Source organism: Agelaius tricolor, unplaced genomic scaffold, assembly GCF_023055355.1.
Source record: "Agelaius tricolor isolate 1412-34295 unplaced genomic scaffold, bAgeTri1.0.p SCAF_13, whole genome shotgun sequence".
Classification (NCBI taxonomy): Eukaryota; Metazoa; Chordata; class Aves; order Passeriformes; family Icteridae; genus Agelaius; species Agelaius tricolor.
Genome location: NW_027269273.1, coordinates 8,674,807 through 8,690,361, shown reverse-complemented (window position 1 = coordinate 8,690,361; position 15,555 = coordinate 8,674,807). Strand labels below are relative to the sequence as shown.

Sequence of the window (15,555 nt, the reverse complement as noted above, 5' to 3'; positions counted from 1 at the left end):
AAATCCCAGAAGAACACTCACTGTGAATAAGAAACAAGTAAAACTTGACCATCAGGAATTAGCTACTGGTTTTCTTGAGTGAGTCTAAAACTTCCAAAGCTGCTTTGCCACAAAGTGCAGGCTAAAAAGTCCACACAAGTGCCCTGCCTTGGCTTTGTCCAGGAGATCTGCCAAGGTTCCCTGCCGCCACAGGCTTGCTGCAAATTTACAGAAACAATGAGTCAAAGTGAGTGGAAGCAAACAGCTGGCTGGCTGGAGTCCTTGTGCACTCATGCAAGAATTGCTCACTGAGACCAGAACTAAAAATCTCTTTACCAAGATGAAGCATAACAAAGTATCCATGGAAATTTAAGTAACATCAGTCAGATCTCTGATAAAAGCATTCTCCTAAGCATTTACAGATACTGGGAGAGCAAAACCAGTTTTCCTTGATCCTCTAACTAGACTTGCAGTATAATACCTGTGCTAAGCCTTGTAATTTTTGTGTTACAATAACAATAGCTACAAATCACAAAGTATGTGCACTTTAGGCTTATAATGTACAAAGTTAAATATTTTACTTTTGTGGTCCCAAGGCCCAAGAAGTTTCCATGTTCTAACTACAGAATATTCCTACTCACAAATAAAAGTGCCAAAATATTGAGATAGGTGATAATCATAGACAAAATTTACACTTGAATCTAAATAGGTAAGAAATTTAAAGTTAAAAGGCTCATAAACAACTTTATTTAGTTGTTCAATGTCAAAGAAGGAAGAAGTAATTTCACAAAAATGCAGATTGCCAGAATACACGAAGAACAGTTTTAACACCTGCAATGAATTCATGCTGTATGAGGAGCTGCCATTACCTCCAGAAGGTTAATTGCAGCAATTGCATGGAGCACACATTTCTGCAGATTAGATCTAAAAGCAGTTTTTTCCATAACCTTCACATTTACACTGAACAACTATAGCAAGTACTACCCAACATGTCCCAATTTCCTACACTCTGGCTGCCAAATGTTTCATAATGTGCCAGATAATTGCACTAATTCTTGCTCTGAAAGACATAAAGGATATTTATGACTTTTTCCCCTGTGTCAGCAATATGATTTGCCACAGCTGACTACCTTGAATTTTGCTGCTATACAGGACAATACCAGTGATTTATTCTGAATCATTGAAGGCCTCAGGTCACTCAGCAGGAAGTGGTATAGAGCAATCTCACTGACAGTGCCAGTTTCAAGGCTCTCCTCTCCGCCCAACCTCCAAAAAGGTGATTTTTCATAACCCTAGGAGGTAACTCAACAAGCACAGCACCATGGTGTTAAATGTTTTACAAAAAAAAAAAACTGAGCTTCATATTTACTGGGTTGTCTCCCAGAGCTGGTGAGATCAGAATGACTGCAAAGAGTTGAAGATAACATTTATATGGCAGACATACTTCTATTTATGGTAGTTGTTGTCTTGACAGGTCACTGGCAGGGAAACCCTGTGCTGATTGTTTTGAAGGCTTCTCAGACAGGTCATTGCCACAAGTGCTCAATTTAGCACTGAATGTACCTTAAAACCAGGCAAAGGCACATGTTCAGAAGTAGCTGGGCCATGTCCCAGAAGAGTGGGATATTTAGAAACTGAAGCAGCTCATCAATCAATAAGGGAGCACACTGGATCCTGATGTGCAGATACAGGAATCAGTGGGCACACATTGGGATAATTTGGGAATGGAGACAAAGGAACAAAGTCTTCTTGCACACACGTGCATGCACAGAAGCCCCAGGTGAGAGCAAGTGCCACCTGATGGCAGAAAAGTGACAGTCAGTGAAGTGCTTTTTGAGTTAATGTGGGGGCCAAGGGACAGATTCTTAGTGAAGGCCTTTTAGTATCAGCCAATGCTCATAAGTATCACCACACTACTAATCCAAACACTGATAAATAAACCTCATCTGTCTCCACTCATTTACTAACTTTAGTATTCAGATACTAAGGAATTTGGGGTCTGGTTGCAAAACTGCTTTGTTGCACTGCTGAGTATCCTCCATGGTGAGGTTTTTTCACAGAGGGCATAGTTCCAACCACACCACATCTTGTTAGATTCACTTCCCTTGCTGTGCTTTTGTTAAATACATGAACTTGTATCAAGTCCAAAGGTCAAATTCTGGTAGACCTGGCAATAAACCCACAGAGCAGGAAAACAGAGACCACATATATAGACCTATGAAACAGCAGCAAGGCTTAAAAGTCCATTTCCACAAAACAAAGCCTGTCATTGATGCTGGGCACCAATTTTGCTGAATATATACTTTTAAAATTAACTTGGCTTGCCATAAAACACCCAACTGAATAACAAGGCTTTTTTACTGCATAGAATATATTACCTGCTAATAGATATATTTTGTAAATGTCATTGGCTTATAGTTCATATTAAACTGGCATGGCTGTGATCCACTAGAACAAAGATTTACAAGTTGTAGCAGGTATTTTAACATCCTGTAGTGTTAACAGTGAAAGGGAAAATCCTCCATTATCTGATCACACTAGGCTGTTCCTTCTTATCACCTTGACTTGTATGACATGTTGTCCCACCTCTCATTTTTAGCTTCCAGTTTTGTGCCCGCTCGCCACCACCCCACACATGACTTCTCTAGCTCCAGCCAAGCACTCGCCGCTCAGCTTGCACGTCAACTTGAATTTTAGTGGCAAGGGCAGAATGAGTTGCTTCTCTTTCTTGATAACAGGGATTCATTTCTCTGATATCAAATGCTGTTACAAGGCCAAAGTGGGGGTGAGCTTTTCAGAATTAAATCCAACTAAGTAGCCCCCACAGCCAGCACTTATCTTGGCTCAGAAAAGAGAAGCAGCTGACATTAAACAGCTCTCTATCCCTCATGTCTCTTCATATAGTTTCTCACTTGAGGCTTGCCCTGTCTAGTCAGTGCCCAACAGAATGAAAGGGATCAGCCAGCTCAGAACCTGCCACATCTGCCCACAATACATCATATAAACACTGAACTTACAAAATGCTCCACTGCCTATTGGACCCAGAGTTACAACAGAAAGCCTCCCTGGGAGGTGTGACCTTGTTGTGCTGTTTGAGGCAGCTGAGCAGAGAGGACTCACTTGAACAGAGCAGGTCCAAACACGATGGCCAGGTTTTCCAGAGTCATGAAATTCACTGCACTGTAGGTTGCCACCTTTAACAGGAAAGCAGACAGGAACTGAAGAAGGTTTTGGTGGGCTTTGGGCAGGCAGCTGAGCAACTGTCTCAGGTTCTCTATGCATTCTGTTGTGTTGATTTTGTGCTCTGGGGGGGGAAAAAAACCAAACCCAAACTTATAACATAGACATTCCTCATACCAACACAATTTCATCATAGACATTAGATATAAGTAAGAAAGAAAGTTTTAAAATATATTAGACCAATGTGAAGAATAAATAGGTCCCAAACAAGGATTTTGTACACTAAATTTTGACATGTTTTTCACTTACAAATATTTAATAACCATGGGTTTTCCAGATATTGAGTTTTGCACTCACTGTTTCTGATATTTTTCCTCTTAAGGCAGAATCATCCAGCACTTGCTGCTTTCCTGATCAAATTGCAAGCAGGAGTCATGTACCTGAATCCTCAAAGCTGCCTTGAAAGACAGTGCAAGGTTGACAGCCTTGACTCTCCCAAGAGATTTTACACATGCTGTATGATTCTCATTAGGAGGAATGAGAAATTGTAGCCTTTCAGCCCCACATCATCTTCATTTCCTGACTAATTGGTAGCTCTCAGACTCAAAACATCTTTGCTCTATAAATATGCAACTGCAGTTACACAAGAGATGCTTAAAATTCTAATTTGGGGATACTTAACATTTTCTTGGTTCTTATTCTTCAAAGAAGGGTAACAAGGCAGAAAATGGGTTCACAAACAACTCCATTTGATCAGCAGTTCCCTATCAGTAAGATAAAGTCTCCTGGTTACTAGAATTGAGATGACAGTACTGCTCAATAATTGGCAGCTGATGCTCAAATTTGCCATAGATCACCAGGACACATCTGTGTAGCTTTGACATTGCTTATGAGCAAATCGTGCCCTTGAGGGTAATTTTAGCCCTAAAAAACACATTCTGCACAGGCCAAGGCCCATGGTGCTCAACTGATTAATGAGTGAAACGGAAAAGGGGACAAAGAGGAAAAAATAACAGCAAGACTGTCCAGGGTAGAAAAAGCCAGGTGCTCGCAAAAGCCCCATAGGTTGTTCTGCACAGACTTTCACAGCTCATGAAACTGCTTCCTTTCTCTTTCTTTGTAAACTTTCCTAGGGCACCTCGAATAAAAGCAGCCTGCAAAGTAACCCACAAAAGCCGTTTATTTGTATGCAAACACCTGAATTAGCTAGCAGTCAGAATCACCGGGCAGACTGAGAACAGAGCTCAGCCACTGCAGGCATGAACAGGGAACAGGCAGAGGGCTGCTGGGGTGCTCTGGGTGGGCTTTGCATCCTGCTCCACACACTGCTGTCCAAGATTATAAGAGGACTGGAAAAATAAATGCTAACTAAAAACACAGTTCTCAATAAGAACAGTGATGTGCAGAAAAGCCTCCTTTAGCAGGGAAGGTTAAATAAAAAAAGAGGCTTCAGCTTGGAAAAGAGAGAAGTGAGGCAGTGGCTATATAAAGACACAAGCAGCATTATGGTGGAGATTGCATTAAAACTAAAAATATTATCTCAGTAACTAGTATGGTATACAATTTAAAAAAGAAAGCTTGCAGAGGAAGAGCTTTCTCAAAGAAAACAGGATTGGATTGCAGGATTCATTGCCACAGGAAGGAAGGGAACCCAAAAGACTTAATGAATTTTAAAAAGACTGTAAAAAAGTTCGTAGATGCTTGGTCCCTCCAAAGCAATTAAATATCAGCTTCAGGTTAAGGAAACACAAAACCTTGTTTACAGAAAGTGTAATGAACACATTATCTGTCACTGTCAGAGAATGGACAGAAGCTTGGAAGGTGCTCGTTCTGTACCTTGGAAAGTTTTCAGTAAGCCAGAACAAATATTGTCTGGAAAAACAGCCACTGGTAGTTCTTTCAGAAAGAGCTTCAGGAGACTGGCCACAGAATCAACATCTCCATCATTAATAAGGTCTACTTTTTCCCCTTGATTGTACTTCTGCCTCAATTCCTTGATTTTATTTGCTGAGCCACCAACCCGAAATATACCGACACGCTCCAGACCTGTGTAAGAAATGCAGAACAGTGAGCAGTGCTTGTTTACTTAATCACATCTTTGTGCTGAGAACTGGAGTTCAAAAAGCAAGAGCTCCTTTAAGAAAGCACAATAACTGTAAGTAAGGATTTTCCAGCATTTACAGCTAGAAAGTAAAGCTTAAACAAAGAATATCAGTTTCCAGAAGCCAAGCAGGAAAAATATGAACTTACCAAATATCTCCAGGTACTCCACCATCTGTGTCACAAGAGAAGGAACCCCACATTGCTTTGCATCCTCTACAAGGGTTTCCAGAGGAACACCAAATGTGCTTCCTTCTCTGCTGAACTGTAGCTCTGGTGAAACTTTATTTGTTGTGTGCCTAACTTGTATAGAAGAGAATGATTGCTGGGGAATAAAAACAATCAAGTGGTAAATATCAACTGGTTTTTATTATTTTAACCTCCAAGGATCTACAGCTTTGGCAAAATTATTGTCTTTTTTGTAGCATCTTAGTACAGATTTTATTTCTACTGTATATTCTTACTAATATTCTTTTTTAGAGCTGAGGTGAGACCTGTGATGGGGTGAACTCCAGTAAAGCCCCCTCACCCTACAGTCAGGGAAAAGGGGCCTTGTGTTGAGGCAAATAGGCTGTTTGGGACAGAGAGGGGTCACTACCCCTCAAAACAGCCCCAAAAGTCAGGAAAAAGCTGACCCCCTGCTGGTGCACAGCCTTCCAACTCTGAAATTTGTGAATTTCTACCTAATTCCTGAGGATAAAAAAATGCAAGATCATGAAGGAACCTGAAATGGAATTTAAGCAGTAGCCATGGCGTGAGCCGCGGAAGATGTTCCTTTCTGCTCACCCAGTTATTCCAAATTTCTTACCCCAACAACTGATGCAAAAGCATAAAAAATAAATAATAATCACAAAAAACTTGCACTTTTCATGCTGTCTGATGGAGGAAGCTGCTTTTCCATCCTGCGGGGCGTGGGCTGGGGAGTCTGTGGGCTCTGGTGGGGGCCCTGTCCCTGAGGGCGGCTGAGGGGCTCTGTGAGGGCAGGGCCACCCTGGGCGGGCACAGCGGCTCTGCAGGCCCTCAGGGCCACCTGGGGCTGTTTAAAAACATACTTCCAAATAGATGCTCAGGCACATTTAAAAATAAATATAGTAACTCTATATTTAATAATAATATCCCTCAGGAATATTTTAAAAAAGGGGAAATTCCGCCTGGCACTCTGGAAGGAGTCCTGGCTGCCCTGCCCTCTCTCCCAGCTCCCTGAAGCCCCTTGCTTGCCTGACAGGCAGGTGCCATGGCCCCCAGTGATTGCTGCATTCCATCCTCATTCCTACCAGGCAAGGAGAAAACAAGTCCAAAGCAGGAACACCCGGATTTACCATTTCTGCACTAGGACTATTTAAACAGTACCTGTAGGGGATTTTTTTTTTTTTTTTTGGTAGCATTATCTCAAACCAGCCTCTTTTTCAATGTTTTTATTACTATGTTTTCAGAAGGAAAAGGGAAAGGTTTTCTTATGGGTTTGAAGCCGAACTGCCTTAGTGAAGCTGTTTTCCACACACTTTGCCTGCAGCAAAGCCATGAGCTGGAGCTCCAGGCCAGCCCTGCTGCCATGGCAAAAGCACACACAGCACTCAAAACACCCCAGGCCATTTTACTCTTTTAGTACATAGGAAAGCTTAGGCTGTGATGTTAGTGTTACAGCATAAATAGTTATTGAAAAAGAACAAATATCAGCATGTGCCAAACATATTTTACAGCATTTTTGTACATAAGCTACAAGATGTTACAAAAAGCTTCTAAAATATCTGTGCACCATGACTGTAAATCCCTCCCTTTCCCCTCTCAGATGCAGCAGAGCCTTCTCAGAAAGGAGGAAGGGTATGAGGAAGGAGTGAAGCAGCCAGATTTAAGTTCACTTACACAGATGGAAAGGGAGGCACCCGCTCCCATGTTAGGCTGCAGCAGAGTGCCAGTGTTTCAGCTGTGCTGCTCCAAGACACCATCACCTTTCTTCCCCTCCACAGAGCCGTGCAGCCTGGCCAGAGCTCACTGCAGCCATGGGGCTGTTCCTCTGCAATTAACTTATCATAGTATAATTGCTAGGCATCACCTTAATCAGTGGTTTCCCTCCAGAGTCGGCAGAAGGTGGAAATTAACTCATAGTAAAAGAGGACTCCTTGCAGCCAGCACTTCCCCGTGGAGGCACCTTTCACAAGCTGAGGGCTGAGTTACCACCAGGAGATGTTTCCATGGCACCTACCACACACAATGCCACAGCTTCCCAAGCCACACCACTGATCCTGGGCCTGATATTTGCTCTTGAGTGGGTTTCTGCAGTGCAGGTTTGCAGATATTCCTACTGCCCTGCTGTCCCTCCTGCCTGCTACAACAGCAAGGAAAATACTACGAGGTGGCCCTCTGTATACACACTATAGTCACTTTTTTTTATATAACACATACACAATCATTTTGGCCAACACATGGGCAAGGACTCATCTGGTTATTTTAAAATATGAAGATCCAATTAAGCCTAACACCCTTTATAATTGTTTCAGATACAAAGCCTTGTCCTGGGAAATAAGTCATAAAGAAGCAGTGTAAAATTTAATTGAGGGAGATTTTTAACACAAGTTTAGCAGGTAGATGTGAAACAGAAGCAAAACACATGAAAACACATAAGGCAAAAAAAAAAAAAACAGCAGAGGTTCTGAGCCACACCTCCTTGGTGGAGCACTAGAAGAGAGAAGAGCAGCAGTTACTCCAACACCACACTGGTAGAGCACAGACAGCATAGTTCCCTCTTCCTTAGCAGAAAGAAAACCACTTAAAAACTAGTACAGAATTCTAGCCCACTTACTTCTCCACAAGATCCCACAATATGGTCTGAAAAATGCTGTGGCTCAGGGCTTCCTTCCTCTACCTATGGAGTTAGCCCCAGAAAAATCCACATACTCCTCTCACCCCTCAGCCTGGACTGTCTCTGCAAACAAGCTCCACCTATGCTCATCACCACAGCTGTGGCTATTTAACATGTTAAATATGCTGTGCCCACCACCTCAGCTGTGGCCATTTAGCCTGTTAGAAATGCTGTGCCCATCACCTCAGCTGTGGCCATTTAGCCTGTTAAAAATGCTGTGCCCACCACCTCAGCTGTGGCCATTTAACCTGTTAGAAATGCTGTGCCCATCACCTCAGCTGTGGCCATTTAGCCTGTTAGAAATGCTGTGCCCACCACCACAGCTGAAGCCATTTAGCCTGTTAGAAATGCTGTGCCCACCACCACAGCTGTGGCCATTTAGCCTGTTAAAAATGCTATGCCCACCACCACAGCTGCAGCTGCTCAGCCTATTCAAGCTGCTGGGCCCACAGGAGGTCCTGGGGCTGATGATGCTGTACCCCAACACTGCTAAATGTGAGTGACAAAAGAGAGAAGCAAGTGTGAGTGCCCTCTCACAGCAGCATGGTGTTCTGTGCCCGTGGCTGAGGGCACAGGGGGCATTTTGGTGTGACAACCCCTCCCTGCTGCACTCAGCTCCCCTGCCCTGCAGCCACCCTGAGCAGTGCTTGCCCAGCCTCCCTGCCCTCAAACCCTTAATTGCTGTGTTTGCAGGAGCACCAGCAGCTCCCCCACCTTTGCTGGGTCCCTCTGGAACAGACCAAAGCACTCAGAGGCACCTTAGCTGACTGCTTGTGAGCCTGCAGAGATCTGCACTCTGCAGAGAAACACATCACAAAAATGCCTGTGCAAAACCTACAAATTGAAACAAAAAATGTTCAACTCTCCAACTCTTTGCTACCTGCCCCACAGTACATATTTCTGATTCACATTCTGATTTTCCGTCTTCTAGGTGCCACAGGAGTCATCCTGCTGACATGTCACTTCCCCCTGCTTTCAGCTTAGCGTGTAAACTGTAGGCAAACATCTTTCAAACAACAAATTCTCCCCCTGAGCAGCAAACACAAATTTTATTTGTTGACTCATAACAAGGCAGCAGCCACTGCAATCAACCCCTTGGTCTCGACTGCTCCTGCGACTTCAGTTATTGAAGAATTCGCTTCCAAGTCCTGCCTGCCAGCTCGGGCAGGGCTCTCGGAGGATGCAGCAGCTAGAGGGCACACGAGCCTTGCAGAGAGGTGGTCCTGCGAGCCCCACTGCAGGCAGGCAAGGAGCCCGACCCTGGGCAGGGTTTTCCTTTCGTACTGAGCAGCACCGAGCATCCCTCCGGATGATTTCTCCTCGCATCGCAGCTGTACAAAAGAGGAGGAGGCTGCAGGCAGCGCAAATTAAACATATAACTGCTCATACTGTGTAGCTGAAATCCCAACCCTTCCTCCACAACCTCGGGATCAAAGTCAGCCCCTGCAGGACTTCAGATGTATGAAAAGGATGTGTGGTGCTTTGAGGAGCCACCCTGACTTCAAGGGCCACGTCTAAATTAAAAGCAAAGCTTTTGGTCTCGCAGCACCCTGCTGCCCAGGGGAAGGCTTGTGAGGAAAGGCAGTGCCCCAGCCTGGCTGTGCGAGGGGCTGGCCGAGCACCAGGGGCTGCCTTTGTACTCTCTCCACTGGGGCCACTCCTCCAGCTGCTGAATGGGCCACTTGTGAGGATTGCTGATGTTTCAAAAAGAGAAAGGATAAACACAAAAGGAAACAGAAAAGTTTAGTTGTGCTCCTTAGAAAACCAGGTTTTTACAGCAGCATTAGGAACAGCAGGATCCCTGTGGGAGAGGGCAGAGGTAAATCCACTGTCAGCAGCAGTAAAAAACAATAGCAGCAAAAAAAATAATTAACTGAGGCTTCATGGTTCATTAAGTTTTCCTTCAAAGCTGCAAGCTGCCTGCTCTGCTAACTTGGTGATCTGTGTCTCAGCTTCAGGAGTCTCCAAGCATCCAGGCAAGGAGGAAAGAAAGCCCAGGAGCCAAGCAGGGAGTGCGTGCCCCCAGGGATGTGATGTGGACAGTCCTGCCATGGCCCACACCCAGCTGGAGAGGCTCTGGTGGCTCTGGGTTAGCAGCAAACACTGGGGCAAGCAGCTCTGCTGATGCCAGCTGCAGGCTTTGGGGAGGCACTGTCATGCTGTGATACATCAGTTGCACCACCTCAGCCTTGAGAACCCTTGGGAGCTAAGCCCATAAAAGCATCCCAGAATTATCATGAAGAACAGTCAGGGATGATACACACGGCTGAGATTCTCTCAGACAAACCTGTATTACTGGCTTTCAAAGCAGGTTTTCATCTCACACGGCATTTGTAAATTTTATCCCAATTCATCAGGAGCCACTCTAAACAGTAAACTTGGTAAATTCTGAAAATTTGCACATTTTATAGTATATGGACCTGATAGATAAACTATAGGGCTTCTCAAGCAAAAGGAAAAAATAGAAATAAGAGCTACAACCAAGACAGAAGTAGACATGGAAAAATGCCTTTCATATTAGGTAATCATTGGCAAGAAATGAGGCATCTCTCTCTCTTGATTACTACAGTATCAATATAAGTTTTCCTACATTTTAGCTAGTAAAAGTCATAGCAGAGACATAAGGACTGGTTGCCACACATCCTTCATCACAACAATCTGATTGCCAACCATGCCTACTCGCCAAGTTAAATTATCAGCAAGGAAGAGTTGCTGTCCTGACAAGAAAGCAGCTCTCCCCTGCTACTACTTGCACTGCTTTTTGCTGTGCCCATGGGAAGAGCACACAGACCACAACACCTCCTGCCAGGCAAGCCCTTGTCAGCCCAGCAGCATCCCCTCTGACTTGATTTCTGCTCACAGCTGCTCAGGTGGTCTTCTCTGGAAGTGGATGCCTGAAGACAGAGAAGGGTGTGCCTGCAGAGCCAGGGCCAGCCAGGCACAGGGGAGCTGCCCCTTCTCCACCACCAGGCACACATGAGTGCAGAGCTGTGCCTGAGCACATATCCCTGAGTCACTGCAAGGCTCCTTCCACTGGAGACACTGCACCTGGCAGCCTTGGAGCTGCTTCTCTCTATCTGAGCCCATCTCTGGCAGGGGATGTGTTGGTGTCCTGAGGTGGCTCAGCTGAGCTTGTTTCCAGGCAGCTGAATTACAGGCATGTGGAGAACTGCCCAATGAAACAGTGGGAGGCAAATGCTCAGACTGCTTGCTGGCCCCTTTTTTTTTTTTTTTTTTTGGTCTTCCCAGCCCATTAAACCTTCTGGCATCATCTTTCTTTTAAAGGCTTTTGAAAAGCCTGCAGAAAGCTGCACAATTCCTTGGCAGATTTGTGGAACTGAAAGTGACTGGCAGGCGACAGATCAATAACAGCCAATATTCCCTCTCTTGGAGTGAAATGTCATGAAGGTTGTTTTGGAGCCTGCCTCTCTCTGCTTCCTGTTTTGAATCTCATTTTCTTCTACTAATCTCCACCTGGCACTTAAACCTCTTCATTTTCTTGATGCTGTTCCAGGGAAAACAAGTCAGCATTCAAAATGCAGTATTGCTTCATTATCTAAAGGCGCTATCATGCTGTTGTTGCTAAAGAGCAGAACACCAGCAAAAATAGCCACAAGCTGAAAACTATTATAATGAAGCAAGTAGAGCTCTTTTTAAGGCCCTACAAATTATTTGAAGTCTGTATTTCTATTATATTTCAGTCTATATCATGAAATTGGCTGACTCCAGGTTAATTCCTCCAAGAAACAGAAAGATGAAAAGAAAAACGCAAAGGAACACAAATTTTTTGCAATCATGGTTTGCTTCCTGTCTGCTCATTTTCAAAGGGAATTTGAAATGTTGGATTAGTTTCAGCAAAAGTTGCAAGTACCAGGCCAGTTTCTGCATCCCAAATCATCCTCCCAGGAAGGCAGACCTCCCAGAGGCTCCATCCACAAACTGCTGCTGGTTTCTGACAGCTTCCCACAGCTGAAGGGAGACTCAGTTTCCAGCTTCAGCTCCAGACAGCTCATGGGGTATTAATCTCTTGCTGAAGCAATTATCTCTGGCACCATATGCTACCATTTTTCATAAATAATAGTTTCAACGCAAAATTACCTCTTTGAAGAGCTGTAAAGAAGTAAGACAGGATTAGTCCTTGCCTCCTCTCTGGCTCTAGCTTGCACAGCACCTGAGGTGAGGATAAAAAAAAGAAAAGAAAAAGGAGGAGTACACTCAGTAAAGGCATCCTCTTGCCCCATGGACACTGCCCTAGCCCATGTAAAAGTCAGGCATAGGCAGTTTTTCCTTTGTAGTTCTCCAATGGCATAGAACCACTCCTTACGGTTCATTTCAAAAGAGTTGCTCCTATTCAATAAGCTCTGCTTTATGCAGTTTTGTGATACTAGTTCTTGAACAAAATTAGAGAAAACTCAAAGAAAGAACCTCAAAATGCAGACCTTCCCCCCCAGTGGAACTGAGATGGCAGCAGCATCTCCATCAATCTTCCCAGTTTCAGATATGATAAAACCCTATTTGGAGTTATTCAGTCTGTCATGTGAAAATTCAGGTCTCCTGTTTCTAAAGCAACAAGGTAATGGTCTGCTCAGGGGGAATTCTATCCTCCCATCTCCCTCTCCCAGGAATCTTTGTGGTAGCTAAAATTCCTACACCCATAAGAGTGACTTCTTAATACGTTCATATCATGGATACATCAGGGAGGAACCAGATTGTCAAACCTGGTCTCACAAATATATTTTTTGTTCCCTACTTGTTCCCAGTACCTCCACATGACTCTGTTTAACTGGAAGCAAATGTTATTTAATTAAACATTTTTCTGATCTCTTGCACAACCTTGTACAAAGCATTTATTGTAATTCACCGAATCTGAGAAAGACATGCCAGATGATTTCAGTTATCCCTATTTGGGAGGATGGTCCCCTAAGTAATGCAAAGCAGGGACAAAGCCACTCCAACCCAGGGACATTTTAATTAAAAAGCAAAGTAATTGGATTCCAGTGAGAGGCAGCATGACCTAATCCATCCTGATATGCCTGTAACATATCAAAATTTAAAGTTATAACCACAAGAACCCACACAATTTAGATACAATCTGTAAATACAGAGTTGGTCAGAGCTCTGGCCATTTACAAAACAGGGTGTAGGTATTCATCTTGTTACTCAGCTGCATCTAGTCTCTGTTGTTAATCACTGAAAACGTGTTTACTTTTCATTGTGAGCTCTGTGTGACACTGGAAAAGAGAAAAGGGGTTAGGCAGATAATTTTGCAGCTTGAAATGAGAGAAACAAGGGAGGAAAATACATTAATTTGAATTAAGTGAAATTGAGTTTGCAAGTTTAACTGTGACCAGGTAAGATTAGGGTTGGAGCCAAAGGCAGAGGAGAGGAGCATTTGCTGCAGTCACACTGCACAGGGCCATGGCTGCACAGCAGCTGACACAGGAGCTGCCCTGAGTCCTTCCCAGCCATGCAGCACACTGCAGCACACTGTGCCAGCCATTACACCTGAGCTCACACCACAGAAACATCCAGCTGCTCTTGGGGAAAACAAAACAAGAAAGCATTTTCTGTGGTTTTCTGAGGTTCTGTGAGTGCATTTACAGCAATGCACCCACGACAATGCAGCTGGATGCCTTAAGCAAGCACTTTGACTGGCAGAAAACACAAAACTATGGCCTGGAAAACCACTGTACCCAATCCCTGTACAGCAGCATGGGAACTCAGTCAGTCTGGGCTCAGGGCTGCTCACCTGGAGCCTCCTGAGGCACACAGTGAGCACCTGAGCATTCCATGATGCTCCTTGTTGCACACCAAGTGAGCAGACTGGATGGGGCAGTGTGTTCAGCCTCACACTCCAGCCATGTGCTCTTCTCCCCCTCAAAACTGCAGCAAACACAGCACAACACCTGCACCTGACACAGGAGACCCAAAGAGAAGAAAGCACAGCAGGGAGAGCTGCAGGATCTGCCCTGTCTCAGCTCCTCTTTATCACACATGCACAAGACTCCCTTTCCTCAGCAGATGAAGCCTTGAGCATCTGCAGAGTAGAGAAATCTGTGTACATACCAGTCATATTTTATTCTCTTTATATAGCTCTGGCCAAGAATTTCAGCAAGTTTCTTATTTCAGATATGTGGGCCTCTAGTTTCTGAAAACATGAAACGGCACTAGGGCTAATAAAGTCTGCTTGGAGTGATGTGATTATTTAACACTGATGAAAAAAGCCCAAGCAAGCAAGTACTCCACACATTGAACACAGCTGGTTAAACCTGACCAACAGAGTTGTTGTAAGAAGCTATGGACACTCTAAAGAAAGTTAACATGTGATGCTGTTGCAGAAAATGTGAGGACATCCCAAATGAGGACATAAAAGGAAGGAATCAAGCCTTCCCCACAGAGCCATGGGAGTGACAACAAACCAGGAACAGTAGCTACTTTGAGAAACTTGAAATCACTATGTCATGGCAGAGAGCTTAAACTAAGGATCTTTAAAGGTCCCTTTCAACAAAAATCATTCCCCGGTTCAGTTCCTGCAACAAAATCATTGCATGATACAGAACTGTTCAACTTGAGCATGTTTGTATCACCTGTGAAGTGTTTTGATTGCTTAAAAGCCAACATTTAAAAGAACAAATATCTTCATCCCAAAAAAAAAAAAAAGAAAAAAAGGATTGTGGTAATCAGAGAGCATATTGACATATCTCTAAAGACTGTTTCTTGTATGAAGACTGACAAGTCTTTACCTTCACTCTTCAACTTAATTGAGTCTACAGCAAAACATCACTGAAATGAGTCCTCTGAGTTTGAGAAATTCTGTTTCATAGGAAATCAACTTTTTCTACTTTCTCTGTCCTGTTGAACTGGATTTCTGCATAATTTCTAATTTTGCCATTTTTAATCTGGCTGGTAGCATGCTCAGCCAAACATATTCACCATATGTATATGTGAAAGGCCCTCCTGAACGACCTCAAGTGAAATATCTCTCCAATAAAAAATACCTCCATGTCAATTTAATGCTATACAAACATCTCCATCAATTTTTATAGCCCTCACTCAGCACATTGTTCAATGTCAGTGCTGGATGCAGGAATCCAGGATCAGCATGATGTAGACAAATTAACAGCCACCAAAGGTATGTAATCTCTTTCTGCAGCTAATGATAAAGCCCATCAATTCAGCAAGGCACAGAGTACACTTTAATAATATTTCACAGTTTCATTTGTCTTGTGTTTCAGCAACTATGATAAATTTTCATTGGATCTGCAAAGAAGTAGATAAATGTTCTATTCATGACTGACTCCACAGTAAGTGAATAATTTATGCAATAAACAATAACTTTATCTTGTACAATAAAGAGTAATTACTTAAGCATCTGGTTCCATCTGTTCCAGATCTGTTTGTCAGGGACTATAAAACTCAAGACAATCCAGAATTCT

General features: G+C 43.6%; 1 protein-coding gene across 7 annotated transcripts in view; it reads right to left on the bottom strand.

The window, feature by feature from the left end:
• FAM13C (family with sequence similarity 13 member C) overlaps positions 1 to 7,405 on the bottom strand; it is a 115,301-nt gene extending 107,896 nt beyond the window's left edge. For 4 of the 7 annotated variants that reach the window (XM_071438661.1, XM_071438666.1, XM_071438667.1 and 1 more), the window contains exons 1-4: positions 7,123 to 7,404; positions 5,410 to 5,584; positions 4,996 to 5,205; positions 3,100 to 3,283 (exon numbers count right to left, since the gene is read on the bottom strand). In XM_071438661.1, the coding sequence (XP_071294762.1) occupies positions 3,100 to 3,283; positions 4,996 to 5,205; positions 5,410 to 5,584; positions 7,123 to 7,152 (599 nt within the window). In that variant the 5' untranslated portion in view covers positions 7,153 to 7,404. Of the gene's footprint in view, positions 1 to 3,099; positions 3,284 to 4,995; positions 5,206 to 5,409; positions 5,585 to 7,122 lie in introns of all 7 variants that reach the window. The other 3 variants (XM_071438665.1, XM_071438664.1, XM_071438662.1) reach the window with 2 other exon arrangements.
• Between the last annotated feature and the right edge of the window lie 8,150 nt (positions 7,406 to 15,555).